Here is a 20,715-nt window from a genome sequence, read left to right as displayed (position 1 = left end):
GGGAGAGACTCTGGAGGAAGATAACTGGGATAACAAGAACCTGATGAAGTTCAACAAGGACTAATATCTTGCACCTGGGTAAACATAGTCCAAGAGTGCAGCACAGGCTGGGATCTACTTGTCTAGGGAACAGTTCTATGGAAAGTGGCCTGGGGATTCTGGTGGACAAGCAGCTCCATGTGAGTGAATAGTGTGCAGCTGTGGCAAAGAAAGCCAACAGGATGCTGTTAGCATCAACATGAACAAGGGCATCACCCGCAGAGTGCTGCTCTGTGCTTGTCAGGCCATACTTGAAACACTGTGTTCAGTTTTGGTCCCCACTATTCAAAAAAGATGTGGACAGGCTGGAAAGGGTGCAGAGGGAGCCATAAAAATGATAAAAGGACTGGGAAGCCTGTAGTATGAGGAGAGGCCAAGACAGCCAAGTTTGTTCAGCCTTAAGAGAAGAAGCCTCAGGGGAGATCATGTTGCATCATTTAAAGGGTGGCTGCACAGAAGATGGGGACTTCTTTTTTACAAGGAATCACATGGAAAAGACAGGGGTAATGGGCACAAGTTACTCTGTGGGAGATTCCAACTGGATACAAGAGGAAAATTTTTCACCACGAGAACAATCAGCCATTGTAATCATCTCTCCAGGGAAATGGTGGATTCCTCAACACTGGGTACTTTTAAAATTCAGCTGGACAGAGGCCTGGGACATCTAGTCTAGGTCATGCTTTGCCTGAAAGGTTGGACCAGACAATCTTTGAGGCCTCCTTCGAACCTGCTATTCTATGACAAATTTCTGTTGTTTGAAGGGACAACCAGACACATTCATGCAAAAGACATCAACTGGAAATAAGTGCTTAGACTCCCTCCCTTCCTCAAGAAGTCCCTGCAAGACAGTTGGAGATGGGAAAATACTCTGCACAGCAAGCAGAATGCAACACTACGCTGCCTTTATACCCACAGTTTTGACTGGCATCTGCTGCTATTCTCCTTTCCCCTCCCTGCGATGCACCTTGAGCCACCTGTCCTGCAAGGACACCAGCCCTGCGCCTGCGGTAACTAGTTCTCTTTTTAAATTCAGTCCTGGGCTGCCTAGTCAACCTGACCGAGCACCGCCAAGGGAGAACGCGGCACCGGGAGGGGCCCTGGCTGCTGCCTTACACAGCCCGAGCCCGGCCCCCTGCTCAGCGTGTCAAGCCGTCAGCTCCAGGGTAAGAAACGCGGCCCGAGGCAGGCCGGACCCGAAAGCGAGGGGCAGCACGGGACTCACCTCAGCCACCACCCCCAGGCGAGGACCCCCCAGGCGAGGACCCACCCCGCTACGGCCCCTCCGCCCGCCGTCTGCGGCCCCGCCCCGGGGCTGGCGCTGCGGCGCAGCTTGGGCCCAATAGCGGCTGGGACGCTAACAGCGTGGGCGGGGTGGTGGGGTCTGCGCCTGCCCCTGCCCGCCGGTGGCTGCTCCCGGCTCGGGGTGCTGATTAAATACAGCCGGGGCGGTGGAGTAGGGGATCGGGATGGCGCTGGCGGCGGGGAGGAGGCGGCGGCAGGACTTGGAGAACGTGAGTGCGGGCCTGTGTGGTGGCCGGGAGCGGGGCCGGGCGGTGGTTCCGCCTGGGTGACCGGCCAGGCTGCTGTTAGTGGTGGGCGCTGATATGAGGGCGCCTCGCTTTACGCTTCGTCTCTTCCTTCACGTCTTTCCGCTGTTGTCTGTGTCAGGCTTTGTCGTCCTCCTTCCGGTCGAGGCGTCTCATAGATGGCCGCTTCGGAAGTCAGGAGGTGCCGGGCACCCTCCCTGGCCGGGCCGAGCTGCACTCACCCGTCCGAACCTGTAGTACCCCAGTAACTTGGGTGTGCGGCTGTTCTCAATGGTGGTTATTAATTTAATCAAGGCCGTTCCTGTGGATTTAGTTCTTCTGGGTTACCTTCTTCAGCTGACAAGTCCTGTAAGCGTTATCTTTGGTTTATGTGCTGTGAGCACCGCGTTTCAATGATTGTCTACGGCGCCACCAACAAACTGACAAGCAATGTTTCTCTGTAGTCCCAGCCCGTGCGGGAAGCCGGGGCGGGCAGGGTTTGCTGCCCCTGGCTCTGCCTGTGCCTGCTTCCTGCCCTTCTGGTGCTGGTGGTCACATGCTGGGAGTGGACCAGGGAGCCAAGAGACTGAAGCCTTAACCCATGCCTGTGGTGACATCATTGCCTAATAGAAAGGCCTGTTCGGTTTTGGGTTTTGTGGTTTAGATTTTGTTGGTGGAGGTTTGTTTGTTTTGTTTGTTTGTTTTGGGTTTTTTTGCTGTTTTTTTTTTAATTTTTTTTTTAAGGTGTTTTGATGCATCTTAACAATGAAACCTCTGTTTTTCACAATTAGAACACTTACTAAATTTGTCTTAATGCCAGATTACCTGAGTGGAATCATCATTTGCTTTAGTTCCCTTCCTCCCCACGCTGCCTGTAATACCTACTTAGAGAAATTATGTCATATGTCAGTGTTTCTGAATGCTGGCTGTATTTCAGGATGCAAAGATGGACTATAGCTGGTCTTGCAGTAAGTAACATCATCAAACATGTTCTAATAATGCTCCATCTGTGAGGGAGTGTGCTGATCTGGCATAGTATTGCAGAAATGCTGAGCCCACCTGTTCCCCTGAGACAAAGGATACTGGCCTACTGCCATTGTCTTTGGGAGGTGTTAGCTGTTAACTGTGCAATTAATCCTGTGATAGGAAAGAATGAGGCAAGATGTCTTGACTGCTGGAGTGCTTGTCCTGCACTCTTGCTTTTGAAGCTTAAAATTATCCCTGACCCCTCACAATGGGAGATGAGGAATAGAGGGCATCTGTGTGCTCTTTATTTTGGATTTTATGTCGGTGACATAAGAGAAATGCCTTTCGTAAACATTAGTCCTGCAGTAAGAGGTTCTCTTAGCATGCAGGTATTTCAGCAATGGTAGTTTGCACTTAAAGACCAGGCTAATTAAAAGGCATCAGATGGATGAGGGAGGCCTGTTTACGCTCCTCTATGATTGGGCAAGTGTGGCATTCACAGTACTAAAATAAAAATTATTGCTGACTGAAATTAGCCTTGATGTTCCTTCACTGTAGCTAGCTGTCTGTAGGTGAAATAATATTGGGGAGCCAATCTACAACTGTCCCAGTTAATATGAAGTATAAACCTAGGTCTAATCCTAGAACTTATTGTGTTAGTGCTTAGAAGAATGACATGCCTCATGTCCCTTGAGGCTTATGCTGCTTTCTGCTATGGCAAGGACAAGTTTTCAGTTTAAAACCAGTAAATATCCCAGTGAATCTGGCATGTCTCTCTGAACAGTAAGGACTCTGAAGTAGGATGGAGTCTGCCCTTTTTTATTTCTTTCTGGGCTATGGTTGGGCATCACTCAGGAGAAGAGCAGTCAAAACTTGATTGGGAATCATAGAGTCTTGAATTTCTTTATCTTGAAGCAGGCAAATGGTAGCATAGGGCATGACAAGATGCTAAGAGGGGAACTTGTTTCCCTTACTATGTCACTGAATGGGGTTTGAGCATTCATAGTGACTGTGTATTTTCAGCTTAAGGTGGATTGAATGACTTTGCCCTGGACTGGAAGGAGCAGATGTGTAGCAGTGGGGCAAGTTCCTTATCCACAAGGAAAGGGTTTTCCTTCCACCCATACTTAGTTGTACTTTTTTTTTTTTTTTAAATGAAAGTTACTTCTGGAAACTTACACAGCCACAACATCTTGCTGATTTGTGAAATCAAAGCCCCAGTGCATGGCACTAACATGACAAGTAAGGGCTGCACATGCTTTCTAGTGAAAGCAGAGAATGTCTTGCTTAGCACTTGGTAACATCACCGTCCCTCTGAACTGCTGCTGCTTTCTTTCCTCAGTTCAGTTTCAGCTACTGCTGTGCAGGCATTTTGACATGCCAGTAGTGTCAGTGGCTGAATCACTTGAAACTATACTGGTACACTGCAGCTTTGTTACTGCTTCTAACTGTAGTTGGACAGAAGTAAGAATAACAAGGATTTTTGTAGTACCTGTATAAAGCATGAGAGTCTTTAATTGTCACTTTTCCCATCTTTTCACATAAACTCACTTCTACTTAAGGCGTATCTCAGGAGTGATGCTGAAATGCTTTTAATATACTTTAAAGACTAAGGTTCCTGAAGGCCCAGAGTAATGTTGGGAAGTAAATTAATGTCAGATTCCTCAGGGACTGAGCTAGCACATAAAGTTATGATGAGCCTAGAATTTAAGAGCTTGTCTGAAGATACTAACCTAGGTAAGTTTTGGGCTGTTTTTTTTTTTTGGGGTAAGTTTTTTGTGTTGTGTTTTTTTTTGTGGGATTTCCCCCACCCCTGAAAGCTTGATTTGTTAACAGGAAATTGCTAAAATTTTGTACTTTTAGAGCTTACCTGTTGCTATTACTCATTGCCCTTCCTTTATGTTCCAGGGCTCCCTGGAAATAACACAGAGTTTGGAAGATGATCCACTACTGGATGCCCCACTTATATCATCTCATACATTGCATTCCCAACTAAGGCCAAGATTTCATGCTATCCCGGCAGTTCTGCTTGCCAATTTTCTGTTGCTAATACATGTAAGTCTTAAGCATGGTTTCCTTATGAAAACTTGGTGTCACTATTCCGAATTCTTACCATTCATATAGACAGAGTTCTCCTGAGATTTGCATGCGTTGTTCTTCCAAACCAGTGAAGCCCTATTTGCCAACGAATTTTGTTAGTGTATGTGTTTATATGCTACATACTGTGTTCTTATTCTGATTGCTTGTCAACACTAATGTGCTATGATGCATCTTGTTAGGAAGAAAAGACTTTTAAGTAGCATGCTGTTGGAAATCTACTTGCAGTATTACTGCTGTAGAAGTGCTTAGACTAGTTATAGAGGGCTAAGAATTTTGGTGCCATGCCTCGTTGAGGCTGAGCTTGATTCGGGGGGAAGGTGTAAGACGTTTCTTATGATAACTAAACAAGTAATGTTGGACTTATTACAGGGGTTTTGCAGAGTAGTGAATGGAGAGAGAAAGGAATCCAAATGTTACTTCCTGATCTGACTTCTGGGCATTCTGAGTAGAAGGCACAGATAAAGTAGAAATCTTGTACCTCACAGTAGGAAGGCCTTCTTGAAGCTGATGGGCAGACGCAGAGATTCCTGCTTAGTGTGTTTATCCTTGGTAAACTGAGAAGGCTTATTGCTAGCTTTGTGTGTGGAAACCAAGCATGAAAGAAGGTTGAAGAGATCTGATGATAGGATCTAACTGAAATGGTACTTGCATGGCACTTACGAACATGGTTTATTGGTGGACTTGGCAGTGTTAGATAAACAGTTTCTTATCTTAAGGGTGTTTTCCAACCTAAATGATTCTGTAATGCTGCTAACACTGAAGATAGTATATGTATAAAGCCAGAGTGCACAAGACATGTATATATGTATTGCTAGCTGTTTCAGAGATTCATTTGCTCTCAAGCAAAAAAAGCCATGCCCAGTGCTCTGCAAGACATGCTCTGCAAGACGTACTCTGCCAGAGCTTTAAAAGCACATAGCAACCTCTAAGGTCTCTTTTTGACCAGCTGCATTAAACTGTTCAAACAATATACCATAGCCTTCTAATTTTTGAAGTAAATGTTTTGTTTGCATCTCAGAGGATCTTAATATTACTACTGTCAAGTAGGCTTAGGAAAGACTTCTGCTGTTCTGCTGAATAAACTTCCAAAATTCCCAGTGGAAACTCTGTATCCAGTCTCACTGCCTTACCATTCCTCTAGGAGGTGCCATTAGGATGCCACTTGGTCTGCATTAGGAAGGTAGATTCTGCTATGGTAGTAGGACGTTTTTCCACCTAGCCTTAGGTCCTTATTATCTACTAACATCATGGATGTAGCCAAATGTCAGTCACCCAGATCCTAGGAAACTGCTGTTTCTTCTGTCCTCACCACTTCCTCTCCTCTCCAAATGGAGAGAAGTGAGGGGAGGTGAAGAGAGAGAAAATTGCTGAGGCCTCTGTCAACACATACTTCTCCAGGTAAAGTGTTGCAGTCGCTGAACATGCTGCAATGGCCAGTTGGTCCTTGGAGCAAAATGGGGAAGTAACGTTTTCTGTTGGTGAAATATAACATTATAATTGCCACATAAAATAGTACCATTTCTTGATGGAAAAATGGATGGGGGAAAAATAAGCTTATAGAATTTCTTACCCGGCTGCTTTTGTGAACATCCACAAGCCTTGTGGGATGTGGAGACACCAGGTTAGCTTCTGATTGACAGTCTACCAAAGGGATGAGTATCCTGGGGAAGTTAAACCACCATAGTCTTATGTGGTACTGTTGTAATTAATCTCTAAAGTAATTTATATATAAACTTGGAGCATTTCTTCTCCACCCTACTGTACCAAGAAATGGAATTAGTTGGCAATGTAGCTGGTTTGGTGCAGCTGCCTGGTTACATACAATTCTGAGCTATGTGTAGGATATGCTGGAGTGTGATAGGGTGGGGGTTTTGAGTGGCTTTTCTTTTGCCAAGCCTTGCTTTTCTGCAGGCTTCTAGCTCCTGTCAGGAGAGTCTGGAGAGCACTATGAAGTGTATGGGTTAGAAAATTCCTTTATATTAACCCTGCCTTTCCTTAATCTTCTCTGTGTATGCACATACACAAAACTGAATTTAAATGTGACTTTTTATCTAAATACTTTCTTTATATTGAAATCCTTTATACTGGAGTAAAGCGCATGCTGTTGGACTTTTCCAAAATGTAAGCAAAATCATCTTTTAACAAATGCCACTCTTAATCCCAGCTACCTGTTTCCTCTGTACACATATGCTGCTGTAGCAGATTAGCAGAGCTACAATGCTAGGCCATTCCTGCTTGCATTGACTTAATATAGCCATTTTCTGTCTTTAAATAGATTCCAAACAGCTGGAGGGAGTAGAACTGGATGTGTTAACTGTTCTAAAATAGCAAACCAAATAGTAAATGGACTAAAAATGTGGGTTAGCTGGATTATTTTTAGCTTTGTAAGAAAAGGTGGTAAAATAATAGATTAAATAAGTGCTTTGAGAAACCACCCTTTTATTTGACTTAATCTAGCAATTTAACCAATCTCAATTTGGGATTTAATTTGTATTTGAAGTAATGGTCTTATCGATAATATAGGACACTTTTTTTTTTTTCATTCCCTTCATGCCTTCTGTGTCTGTCCTCTATAGTGCTTCCCTTGGGTATTGGTGATTCTGTGAGTTATTCCCCCTTATTTCTTCCCTTCCCAGTTGCACGACTCTGTTCACAACCACAGCAAGCTAAGGGCAGTTTGTATTGAGAGTCATTAAGGGTTCTGAAAGGTTAATTTATGTGAATAAAGTTGCTTGAGAAGTAACAAAAAAATGAAAAATAAGTTCAAGAGGGTGGTGGGCTCTTTGTTTCCATACTTAATTCTATGGATACATAAGATAGCAAATGAAAATTGGATGCTTTCCTCCATCTTTAACCTTGATGTGTTGGTGCTTTTTTTAAGCTAAGTATACTATAAGTATTAGACTTTTGCAGGCTTAAGGCAAATTGATTTTGTTGTATTTAGAAGTTCTTGATTTACTTCTGTTTTAGTAAGAGTTGTTTTTGTTCTCAGTTCTGTTTTTAAAATATTTCAATTCTGTAGAATGAAGCAGGATGAGAAAGTATCATTCTTATTTACTGAAATGAAAACAGTACTTTGTATGATAAAGTTCTATAAAGACTAAACAAGCCCTGTGTTTATACATATATCCCAGATAACATGCACCCAGGACTCTTCCAGTTGGCCAAAAAATTGCTGATGCTGAAAATTTAGAGCAAAGTTTAGAAGACAGAACAAGTTACGGCATAATGACACTAGTCTGAAGGGATAAGTGTATATACGCAATTTGACTATAGTCCTTCTAACAAATTCTGAGCAAAATGGGGGGGGGAGGTAGTAAATACACTAAAGAGATTGCCACCTGGCAAAGTTGCCTACCCAGTATTAATAATTAACTTTAAATTGCTAGAATGTTTCACTTTTTTTCTGATGTCAGAATGTAGTGATTATCTTCAATGGGTACAGTTAAGTGTTGACATTCACTTATGTCAATTTAAAGAAACCTAGACTAAACCAAGAAAATGAGGCTGACTTGCAAAGCAATAAGAAGTGTAACTGAGTCTAAAAAGATGTGGGTTTTTTTTGGTTTCTTGGGGTTTTTTGTTTTTTTTTGTTTTTTGGTTTTTTTTTGAGGAAGTATTCCCCTCAAAGTGAAACAGCATAGAAAAGATGATCTAGAAATATAAGTTCACTGTGAATGGGAGACCTGAGGAACAGTAAAATTGCTTTAGAGAAAATTCTGGGAAGAGTGGTAATTCTCAGCTCTCTTTTGTGGGAAACTGGTTACCGTCCTGGAAGGCAATCTTACTACTTGGCAGTTTCGGTCACCAGTATGTTCCCAGAACGACTTGTAGTGGTTGTAGTAATTGTCTAATGTTTTGTATATTATTTCAACTCTAATAAAATTAATTTAGTAATGTACGATGAATAAATTGCATAAGCCTGTCTTTATGTATATATTTTTTATGTATATGTAGTCAAATGTTGACTTTCAGTGGTTTTTCTCTCTTCCAGGTTGCTTTTGTTGTTCTAGCATTTTTAGCAGCCATGTTTTGTTCTTACCCCAATCCAAATCAGGATAAATGCCCTGGAAACTATACTCACCCACTTAAAGTGCAGACTGTCATCATCATTGCAAAAGTAATTCTGTGGACTCTGCATGTTTTTTTTGAACGATACATCCAGCACTATCACAGTAAAGTTAGAAGCAGAGGTTACTTCTCAATATACCGATCCACAAGATGCCTAAAAAGGCTTCCACTGCTGATACACTCCACAGGTAAAGTGAATTTGTTTTCCTGTTTTATTGTTTTTGGTTTTTGTTTTTTTTTTTTATTCTAAGCTTTAAACTATGATACAAGAAAAGACTGAACAGTTTGTTTATAAATCCTCATAGGCAGGTTTTTAAAAGCTCATAATATATAATATGCGTTTATATAGGGTTTTTTAATCAGGTGGACTTCTTGACTAGCCTTTCTGGCCTGCCAGATGCATGCTGTAAAGAGCTCTTCTAGTGGAAAAATGAAGTTGGGTAAAACAGCTCGGCATTTGCATCTAGTCTTCAGGCATAAAATGTTCAGCCAGCCAGGTCTGTGTTTGGCTGCCAGTGATCTCAATTTGTGTGCTCATATTTGTGTACTCAATTTGTGTACACATATCTAACTGGATATGTGGGAAGACTGCTAGTCCTTCCAGGAAGTGTGCTACTCGCTTCAAGCTCATCAGTTCATGTAGAAACAGATGAATTGCCTGTTGTTCAACAGCTGTCTGAAATCAGCAAAATAAGCAATTTGCTGATCTTCAGTGGGGCTGTGTGTAATATTCATCTCTACTTCTGACTGCTTTTTTTTTTCCTCCAACTTTCTATGGAGAAAGGATGGTGTATAAGAGTGGTTTAGCACTGTATATTGTAAGTTACTTCACTTGCCAGTGAAGCCAGAATAGGTGATGGTACAAGTAACTGGTTGTAGCTTTTCTAACAAACTACCTCAGCAAATATAACTTGAAGGGATTTTTTTTCACATATAAATAGCAGTGGAAAAGGGAACAGTGGTGGCTTTTACAACATTTTTGCCTCTTATAACCCCACCTCTCTCCTGTGGATTTTCTGAATAACTGGAGTAGAAATTTTCTCACGAGAATTGATAAGTTACCTAGTCCTGCTTTATATAAACCTTAGCTTGCTTTCTGCCCAGTCACTAAAAGAGCTACTTAAATGTGCAAAACTTCAGGCTCTGGCCACTAGATAGAGCTCTGAAGATAAAGATGTGTTTGGAGTGCAGTAACAAAGTCAGGCTACAGCTGGCGCTTAAGCGTGTTTCAAAAGAGTAAAAGGGCTACTTCAGTCTAATGCTATTTAGTCTGGAATACTTAGCCCTGTTTGCAGTCTTGGGTGGAGCCCACTGCTCCCCTACCAGACAAATTCTGGGCATGTGTCAACAGTTTAGATGCAATCAGTTGTGTGCTGTAGACTTTTGATGTAGATCATCTGTAGTTCAGAAGGTGCCTGCCACGCTAATTGCAGCTGATGACACTTACATCCTGGCAGTTCAGTTATATAATGCAGCATGAAACAGGCCTGTGCAGTTCCCTAGCTACATCAGTGGTCTTAATACAAGTGTCTGGATAAAGCACCAAGTGTATTAACATGAAAGAAGAGAACCTGTCACACTTGGTATCAAGATAAGAGATTGTGTAAAGAATTAAAAACGTTTTAGGTCTGTAACTCAACACTTCGTGTTCCTTGACCAATTGTTCTCATTTCAGCTAAACTTTCAGTAACTTGTAAGTATTAAAATAGCTAGGCAACTAGAAACCTATGTAAGTATCTCCCTGTGAAATGAAAGTGTTTGCATTTTCGCTCTGCTACCCTCACTTAAATACACTCGAGCCTCCCCTGCCTGAAGGAAAACATGCTCTGATTTTGAACTGACTGATCTAAGCTATTAGGAATTGAAAGAAACAAATAGTTTCCAGGCAGTTTTGGGAATGGGTAGCAGCAAAGTTAGAAAGTCTTTAAGCCCATACATGTGTATGAGGTATTTTGAGTGCATTTTTTCCACTCTTGTTTTTTAAGTCAGGAAACCTATAGGAAAACTTGTAATTCTCTACCACTACAAACAAATTCTGAAACAAAACCTCATTTTGCTGCCAGCAGTTGTAAGCTTGCATCACCTATGTTAGGAAACTTCCCAAAGAGGCAGGTATGATATGAAATGAAAAGCATTATGGAGATGTTGCAGGCTAATTCAGACACTGGGAATGAGAGAGCACTAAGTTACTTTCAACAGCTAATGAGATTGTTACAACTGTAAAATATTACATTTGTTTTCTAGGTAATACAGCCCTGCTTTTGATTCTGTCAATGCAGCATTCCTTTCCTGACCACAGTAAAGTGTACCTGTATCTTATCCTGGGAGTCCTGGGCCTGGAACTGATTAGCTCACTGACATGCTTAGTGATTTACACAGGTGAGAGAGGCAATTTTTGCCTTCTTGAATGAGACTTACTGTAGCTGCTACTCCACTGTTCTGTTTGCCCTCCCAGTAGCTCACTTGGGATACCCCAGGGCATTTTACTGCAACTACAAATGCAGAATGATTCTGTGCTTGTAGAAGGAAAAGTAAGGTAAATCCAAAACAAATGGGAAGGTTTTCAGTCTTGATTTGATTTCCAAGTGCTCCTAAGTAAAGGTTCCATGTTACCTTGAAGCTGTTGATCCAGTGAAGTGGCAATAAAAGTATAATTTTTGCAAAAGCGTTCTGTAAACAGGCTTATCTGTTTAGCAGTGTGTTCTCAAATGCATTCAGCACAAGCTCTGATACATTAAGAGCTATCTGGCTTAATCAGAACTGCTGCTTGGATTTACATGTGGGACTTGCATAGTTGATAATGTGATTGTGCTTTACTCTCCAGTCTTTTCTTCCTTCCCTGATCCCACACAATTCCTCATTGTCACTAAAATGGAATTTCCCTCTACTGAATATTTAAGAAAAAACTGAAAATTAAAAATTGTGGCTTTTGGAATCTGTGCTAATACTGAAATAAGGTACTGCTTCATGAAACTGGGGCATCGCTTTGTACTTCACTGTTGGCTTGTAAAGTTATCTGTTCTTAGATTTGGTGTGAACTTGCCAAGAGTTGGTAAACCTCTTTCCATTAAACTACTGAAGAACTATCTGAAGTTCATTAATAAATGTTTGAACCAGGTAGCTTCCTCTGATCCTATCTTAATGCAAGCCATAAACCCAAATAATTTTCAACTCTAATGCAAATACCTAGGTTGGGAAAGAAAAGCTAAACACTGGAAAGGTACAAGACACTAAAAAATTCAATATTTTTGGTTACCTGAAGAAAAACAGAGATGTTTACTGTGCAGTCCATGTCTATTTAAATTATATGCAGTTTCTGCTCTTGAGTTAGTTTATAGTGCTGCTTCCTGATTTACAGGCACAAACAGGGAGATGATGCCTTAGCTAAGTGGCCTTGGTATCGGTGGTTTCTCTGAGGTAGGGTAGGGAGAGCAAAACTAATGGGCAAAACTTACAGCTTGCTCCTGACTTTTAATCAAATAGTAGGATGGAGAGTGGAAATGCCTCCTTCAGGACTGCATGAAGCTTAAAAAGTGAAAGCCATTTCTGTGATGATCAGATATTTGTCTTAACCTGTTTCTTGTGATTTCATAATTGGTAATCTAGGATGCAGTTTTCTTTTGGTGAAGGAAACTTTGCTATCTTCTTAGTAATCTAATGATGCACAAAGAAATGCTGATGAGTAGCTTCGTCATCTAGGGGAAAAAAAATCTATTAACCCTTATGCAACAGTAATTGAAATCAAAATGCAACAAGAAATAAGGTCTGGGCTCTAAACTACATCTTCCTCTTACAACTGTGCGGAAGTCTGAATGCTGTAGGCTTTTCTGACTTTCCTCTGAATGGACCAGCGTGGCTCAAGTAGACTGTCCTCTAGAGGAATAAAGGCAATGATGAGGGATCACAAGCATGGCAGTCCTAGAGAACTATTCCAAGAATGCTGGAGATCATCTCTTCTTTGCATAAGCATACTTACTTTCCTGGGAAAGTCAGGAAATAAGAGATAAACTGCAGAACTTTAATAGAACCTCAGGAATTCCAGTGAAATGCATTTTTTTTTTTTTAATTTTCTTTTTTTCCTCTTCACCCCTGAGGGCTCTTGGAGCTCAAAGAGCTACACTATGTACCTGTTATGCTGGCAGGAAAGGATAGGTTAAGGTTTGAGCCTTGAATTCCTTAAGAGCTCTCTGTCTTTCTGGTTACTTGTCACTAGAAGGGTCTTGTTTCCTAGCTTGTACTGTGCCAGTTCCTGTGACCATCAGATTCTTTAACCAGCTTATACTAGTAAGTGGTGCAATGTAATGCTTTGTTTTCCAGCTTGAGGCTTGAAGGATCTAATGAGCCCTGGAGTTAAGGGGAAGAAGGGGTAGAGCTGCATTAATAGGAAGGAGTAAGGCAGTTCCTTTTTGAAAACAGCTGCCTTATTCCTCATCAGCCTCAAAAGAACAGTGTGAAGCTTCATTCTCTAAATTCTATTGTGCAAAACTAGGGTGAACTCTTACCCTCAATATGAGGCCTTCCAGTCATGCTAGGCTGCCCTTTCCAGTAGGTAGTGTAACTTGTTTTCCATCCATTGCTTACCATGCTGAGTTAAGCTCAGAGACTGCATTTGTGTCTTCTGTGTGCAGTGGTAGGTTGTCTTAGGTTTTTAAGTTTTTAAGCATCAAGCTAAAGCTATACCAAAGAAAACAAATTTATTTGGCCAGTTTTGAAAATAGCTGGAGAATTTGTAGTGGTGACACGGGTGCTCTTTTCTCTGAGCTGAGTATGTGCCTGGGTGGAAAAGCATGAAGCTTCTTCAGTAGGATAGTTTTCAGAGCAGTCCTCTGCCCAGGGTTGGTGTGCCCCTATCCAAGGCAAGCACTTAGATACCATTGTTAAGATAGTATCAGCTAATGTTGCTTAACAACAATGGGCAGAGTAAGGTCACTTTGCACTAGGAATTCTTTCTTGTGTTAGTATGTTACTCCTCAGTTTTGGAGGGAAGGTAGCACCAGTTCATAGACTTCCCCTTCTCCCCCCCCCCCCAGTGGAATTATTAGTTAACTAACAGCATGAGGTGTAAATTCTTACCTGTAGAAGGTTGATGTATCTTATGAATTATATGCTGCCTAATGTCCTGTGAAGTACTACTGGCTTTTAAAAAAATACTTCCATTCAGCAGTGTGTGTATATATAGCTGTAGGATGCAGAGGCAGGGATTCAGAAATATACAGGGAGTTGCTGTGATTGACTTATAACAGGCTTGACATATATAAATTGTTTAAGTGAGGTAAATGTGCATGGAATGAAGTATGATACAGACAGCTCTAAATGTCAGCTTACTATTCTAAGTTTGTTATTGATAGGACAGGGAGTCAAGCTTTAAAAGGTTTACTAAATATATGTATTTAATGACTTTCTTACATACTTCTAATATCGCTTGAATAAAAGACTAACATTCCCACAAACAACTCATGTTGGGAATTCCACATCCATTCCTTCATGGCTTTATTTGTCGAGGAATACTATCATAGAAATAACTAACCTTTGAGCCTAACTTGTAGTTAACCTCTGGAGGGTCTTAGCATTGTTTTAGCAGGGTGGCCTGTAGTAAACCCTATCATATTATTGACTTGTAAGGACAGTCTTACTCTGCTGCAATAGTGTGGATTTCTCATGGAGCTGGACTGTAATGTTTTTAGTGGCATTAGATGTATTTCTTCATAAGCAGCCTGACCTGCAGAGCCCTGAAATACGTACTCCAGATCTTTCAGTACATTCCCTGAATCAGAATCTTATGTTGGATGGTTTCAAATGTTTTCAGCTTCCTTCCAGAAATAATGCAAAGGGTATCTACAGCTTCTCTTACCCCTACCCATTCACATTCCACATCTATTTAAATTGGGTCTTAAACTTCTGATAGCCAGCACTGCAAGGTTCACAGTGTGAAGCTGAACTGAGCCCCTCCGGCTTTCTGTAACAAGTCTGCCCTAGTTTTAGCGCCAGCAGACAAGCTGTGCTTCATTGGAGGCACTCTGGTTAAAATGGTATTTATCAAAGAGTTTAACTTAAATTCTGACCTAGATATTGGTATCTATGGCAGGTTGCTTAATTTGTGGTCTGAATTTTGAGACTCAAATCTCAGTACCCTCTCAAAGGCAACTGAGTTTTCACTCTCTCTTAGGTGATAGATTAAATTTTGCAGTACACTCAAGCTTCCCCATTCATGCTTTCTCTGTGGTCATTTAAGCACCAGGACTAAGGAGAAGGAGGAAAAAAAAAAAACAGTACAAACAAAAAAAACCCCCAACTACACACCCCCCCCAGCCCTCCAAGGAAAAAAAAAATATCCCCCCCCTAACTTGTATTCAAAGCCATTCCAGAAATGGAGCAGATAGAGATTGTGCTTTTTTCTTTCCTTCCTCCCCACTCCCTTGATTCCCTTATCGTCTTTCCATCTCCTATCCTAAGGCAATCTTATAACCATCTCCTTTAGGTTTTTTTTGTATTTAAAATTTTGGAGCCTGGTGGTAAAGCTTTTCTTGTTTGGGGTTTGGGGGATTTTTTTTTTGGTTGCTTTCCAACTAATTTATGAAACTTTGTTGCAGTGAAGATAAGCAACTTCAATCGTGCCAAGCCAAGACCTGACATAATTGAAGAAGAAAAGATGTATGCCTACCCAAGTCGCATTACCTCAGAAATTGGTTTCAGGTAAGATTTTCTATGTTAATCTTGTGCTGTGTTCAGCCGTAGCGTAGAAGTAATGCTGGCTGCTGTAATTGCATTACTTTCCATAGTCACGTATAACCTTAAATATGGCAACCAAAGAAGAGGTGGGACTAATAGGTCTGGAGTAAACTATACACTTAGGACTGCTATTTTATGGGCATAGATGAGAAGCAGCACAACCCTGTACTTTCTACATAGTAACTGTAGTTTGTTATGATACAGAAATCTTCAAACATGAGGGCAGAAGTTACTCTACCATTTATGGCTGGTTGCATAAATCTTTAACAGAAATAACTGTGCTTAATCTGGTTAGCTGACTTTATATGGGAGTTTGAGGAAAGTTACTGGTGTCCTATACTGTTACTTAAAGTATGCCTACAGAAGCCTAGCTTCTTCAACCAGTTCTTTCAGGGAAGGAAATACATTATGGGCAGTTGATACATGAAGAAAGCTTTGCAGCTTTGTTCTGTGCCAGCAGTTGGACATCAGATTCTAGCAAGGAATTTGGAATATATTTACAGTTTGGGAAGGAACTTTTAAGGTTGGTAGGGTAAGAGGAGGTAAGGAAATGCAGTGAGACAAGCTATTCAGCAGGAAGCTCTCAAGCACTGAGACTGATTGATTGTTGGGCCTTTGTACCTTCTCACTGCTTGAACATCTTCCAGTTACTGACATGAGTCTAATGTGACTTAAAAAAAAAATCAAAAATGAATATGGATTTCCATATAGGAATTTACTTAGGAGTTTTCTAATCCAGCATGACTTGCTTTTTGCTGCCTTGGTAAAAAGTGGAAGTGCAGTGATGACTTATACTTGGCACTTCCCTTGGTGTGACAAATGCAACACACATATGCTTTTATGGAACTTGGAAGTAGATGTCCAGGATACAGGAAGGATTTACAGTTGTCTTGATTTTTGATACAATGTCTGACTTCCATCTTGATGTAAGCACCATGGTGAATGCACGGTGGATCTCATTCCTTTCTCATTCAGCTTCTCCCCTGAGAAATCCGTGAATGCCCAGGGAATGAGTCTGCAACAATGACCATCTGAGGAAAAGACTGATTATTTTTGATTAAAGAGTGCAAACTTCCTCTAAGAACTGATTGCAAAACGGTTACTTTAATTCAGCTCTATACAACTCTGCCTCTCCATCCCTTGAGAGTTAAGGTCTATTGAAAAGTGAATCCTGTCAGCCCTTCGGTTGACCCTGGTTATAGAATGTTTTTTTTAATATGACCTCTACGACCTATGCTGTTGACCAGGACCTCTTCTGGTGCTTTAAGTTGATAGTGCAGATTACTGGTTACTGTTGCAAGGTTTTTGTCTAGAAAACACATTTTCTTCAGTTTTTCCAGTTTAACTGGAAGGAAGTTTTTAATTGGATCAAAGCTTTTTTTCCACTCCAGCTGTCCTCAGCATTTTTGAAGAACTGATGCTGTTATTGTGAAAGATATCACTGTATGTAGTAGTATCATGTATGCTGCTGTAGGTTAGTCAAGAAAGCTATTGTGCGCAGCTTATGATCCCTGCTGCTGAATAAAAATACTGTGCCTGCTTAAAATAAACTTCTTAATGTTTGTGTAAAAGGTGCCATGGGTTTCTTTGTTAGTACAATTCTAGCATGTCTTGCTCAAGGACTTTAAGTTTGTTAAACAGTAAGAACCCTCATACTAGTTAAGCTTTTCTGTAGCTGTCTACCTGGAAATGCATAACCTTATTGTGTATCTATGGCATGAAGTTTAGCCAAACTTTTTTTGCCTTCTCATGCAAAATGGAAGTTAAACGTAAAGATGTAGGTTTCCCTCCTCCCTCAAAAGTTGGTTGAGATCAACAAAAGTAAAACTGAAGACAGTAACTTCTTTAAGTATTAATTAGTTGACACTTCATATATTGGAAAGTTGCTGTTATTGAAATCTGTATTTTTATTTCAAGGGAAAATTCAAGTTTAGAAGAGATAGTTGAAAAGCAAGGAGACGTAATAGAGTATCTTCAGCGACACAACGCACTGCTCAGCAAGAGACTGTTGGCGCTAACATCTCAGCAGATTAAAACTTAACAGAATTTCCTGCTGGAGCTCTAGAGGGAACATGAGGTAATGTAATATCCAGACAGATTTGTACAGATGACTCTGCTTCAATCATGTTTCACGTTTTGAACTAGAAATGGAAAGATGAGCTCTGCGTACACTATATACCTGTTACAGCTGGACACTCTGGCTCTCCTCAAATCATCAGTGCTGAGAAAAAGTTCTGGAGCTTCATGGAATTTTTAATTCCTAACAGGTTAAAGTTGGACCTGGAGTAAGGGTTTAATGTTGTTCAATTGTTGCTATTATTTTGTACTGCTGTAACCTTTAAGCTTCAAACTACCAAGTATTTTTATATTTTTAGAACACAGATTTGTTATCTAGAAAAATCTGATGTTGCAAAGGATGTCTTTCAGTTCCTAGTGCTGAAGCTGAGGCTAGATGTGGTCTGTCACAGTCTCATTACTTCTAATGTTAGAGGTGGTGTACTTCAGTAATCCTATACAAGGCAGATTCTTTCTAGATCAGACTCCTTTTCTCTTTTTGTCAAGGAGAGGAATGAAACTGTTGCTTGTGCCAGTGGGGAAATTTGGCATCTGATTTAGGAGTTAAAAAATAGTGGTAGGTGTCCTAGAATAGCAGATTTCACAAGTGTGTGGTACAAAATAATGCCATGATAAGCAATATGAGCAGTTGTTCAGAATTCTGACTTGAAAACCTGTAAGAGGGATCTTCAGGGATGATGACTTTCCCATTACTAGGAGTCTGAGTTCAGCTAATGATCAACAAGATTCCTGCCAACTGAACTAACTTAATACAAAAATACTTGAGTAAGATGTTTTGATGTTGTAACTAACTTGTGTTGAATGTATTTAAAGATCCTGTTAAAGATGCATCAGGTACATCTTTGCTCCTTCTTTTGACTCTTCAAAAAAAATATCAGCATCTTGATTTAAAGTTAAATGTATGTGGGGAGGTGAAAAGCAGCAGAAGACAGGTCTTTCAGAAGTTGAAGAAGCAAGAATTTTTGGTTCTATTCATGGGCTTACTGTGAATGCAGGTGGAAGAACAGTTCTGTTCTGGGTATTACTTTTGTCTACCAGTGTAGACCAAGAACTATTTTAGAAGCCAATGCCTCTGTGGGGACAGGGTAATTGCTAATCAAAACTGAGAAGGCAGCTTTCATGAGTGGTCTTGTGCTTGAATGTAAGAAAAACAAAAGAAAATGAATCCATCCTACTGTGTCCTAGAGCACAACTTTGGAAATAACCAAATGTTTAATTAGCAACAAACATGGGGATTGTCCCCATGGAATACAATAAATATTGGAGGGTTTGCTGCTATCCAACGCTAGACTGTTCTCTTTAACTGTTTTTTCTAGAAAATGCAGCCAAGATTTTATAGTGTATCCGTAAGGAATACAAATGTGTTTTGTTTTTAGAACTCAAATTTTGATGTGATTGTATGTATCAATTTGTATGATTTCTATGAAAAGCAGTAAAATGTGACTGTGAAGCTCACGCACAATAAATGCAACTAAGGAAGAATGTGAATCCTGTCATTTCTAGGCTCATGTACAGCTGGTGAAGACTTCCAGACTGTGCTGATTTTGCTATGCTGGAGTTCTAGCAGCACAATTCTGCTGCTTAAACTAGCCAAAACCTGTTATGACAAGGCTAGCTGAGTTCTTGTTCTGAAGCTTAGGTTCAGGTTTTTTTTTTTCCTGGGTATTGTTTTGCCATCACGCTTCAGTCTTTCTCTGCTACTCTTATTTTTCTCAGAGAAATTCCTCCTTTTCATAGAGGAATAGGCTTCATAGTGTAGCAGAACAACTTCACTGTATTTTGAGGGCATTGCTGATACTGTCCTTCTCTCCTTCATGACTGCTTAAGGAGAAACTTGGATTAACCAGCAGTACTGCTTTCTATGGAACATGCCCGCTGAAAAGTGGAGTGCAGGTTGCTGTTATGTGAACATGTTGCCTTTTGTAGTTCATAGCTCTTAAGTACACAAATTATCAACAGCTTGCAACAACCAACCCCCATTTTTATATCAGTTATTACACTGCCACTGTGTCTTGTTTTGTTAGTATTTTTAAGCTTAAAAAAATTAAAGGGGGGTTTCACATCTGTGCAGGGCACAGATCACATCAGCTCACCCTGAACACTTTCTACCAGCTGGCCATGGTAGGACTATGAAGAGTTGAGTGGGAGCTACCAGAGCATGGCAAGGACAGCGCACACTGAGAAGTGTGTGTCAGCTCTCAGGCCCTTGCTGGCATCTTTGCACCAGATGGTGCAAAAACAGCCCCTTCTGCACTCTAGGGGCAGGTAACCACCAGCAGCTCCCTGCCTGGGCACAAGGTGCATGGTCATGCTACTTGCTTTGTATGATGTCAAGGCAAAACAGTGTGGTGTGGCATGCTGGATGTTGTAGACTTGCTCAGTGGTGGACCCCCACTTCTTCCTGCCAGTGTGGACTGGCCTGTGGCTAAGCTTATCAGTCTACAGTGGGTGGTGGTGGCAAAGCTGATAAGGGAGACTCAAGTGTGCCTGTTGGTGCTCAAAATGCAACATTTAAGGGACAAATATCATGTTCTGATAAACAGCATGTTCTGTAAGCAAGAGAAAGCTCAGTTGCAGCCTTGCTGCATCTGATGTACCACAGCTCTGAAACTGGATGCAGAGTCCTAATTTTTCAGGTTATGTTGCATATTGCTTACTGGAAACTTCTCTGCTGGTACAAGCTTAGGTGCTGAGTGTAGCAGGGGCCAGTGCTGTCTGACCAGCTCCAAAGCAATCCATGGCTCATCATCAGTGTTGCACCTGGGGTGACTGTCCCTGCAGCATCAGTACCTGATCACAGATTGGATCTTACTGCCTGAAGTAAAATCCAGTGTGCTGCATGCTCAGAAGGCAGTAAAGCATTAGGTTCAAATTTTGGGTGGGAGAAGGGGCAAGGGGAGAGAAGTACCACCTTGTGAACTCTGTGTTCTGCTGCAAATCAGCATTTTGCTAACTACCAATGCAGCCTCTCAGGCAAGGCACACCTGCACATATGAGAATATAAGTGAAGTTAAACAGCTGAAGAAATTGGTGATGCTCTTTATGTAACTATAGCTGCTGAAATGCCATAAATGTTTGCAGGTCTGTGATCTTAAGTTGGTTGCAATCCACTAGACCATGCCATGGTAGAAAACATAATGAAGAAGGAATGTTCCCCAAAATATGTTGCAACTGTATCTTAAAGTATAAAAATGTATTCCTTTGGGTT

The 20,715-nt window shown here is 41.1% G+C and overlaps 1 protein-coding gene across 4 annotated transcripts; it reads left to right on the top strand.

Annotated features, from left to right (window-relative positions):
- Window positions 1-1,434: 1,434 nt before the first annotated feature.
- On the top strand, window positions 1,435-18,989 carry TMEM192 (transmembrane protein 192). Of its 4 annotated transcripts, none has more exons than XM_062613313.1 (6): window positions 1,435-1,550; window positions 4,440-4,586; window positions 8,626-8,890; window positions 10,947-11,081; window positions 15,293-15,395; window positions 17,349-18,989. In XM_062613313.1, the coding sequence occupies exons 1-6, from the start codon at window positions 1,506-1,508 to the stop codon at window positions 17,470-17,472; spliced, it is 819 nt and encodes a 272-aa protein (XP_062469297.1). In that variant the 5' UTR covers window positions 1,435-1,505; the 3' UTR covers window positions 17,473-18,989. The 4 variants fall into 4 exon arrangements, with proteins under 4 accessions (XP_062469297.1, XP_062469376.1, XP_062469220.1 ...); XM_062613392.1 differs by lacking the exon at window positions 1,435-1,550 and adding an exon at window positions 1,841-1,859; XM_062613236.1 differs by lacking the exon at window positions 1,435-1,550 and adding an exon at window positions 2,489-2,533.
- The last annotated feature ends 1,726 nt before the right edge of the window (window positions 18,990-20,715 follow it).

This window comes from Pezoporus occidentalis, unplaced genomic scaffold (genome assembly GCF_034315485.1).
Source record: "Pezoporus occidentalis ecotype Australia unplaced genomic scaffold, CSIRO_AGI_Poc_V1 ctg1, whole genome shotgun sequence".
Taxonomy (NCBI): Eukaryota; Metazoa; Chordata; class Aves; order Psittaciformes; family Psittacidae; genus Pezoporus; species Pezoporus occidentalis.
Note: the sequence above shows the minus strand (reverse complement) of the source record. Positions and strands in the feature narration are given on the sequence as shown.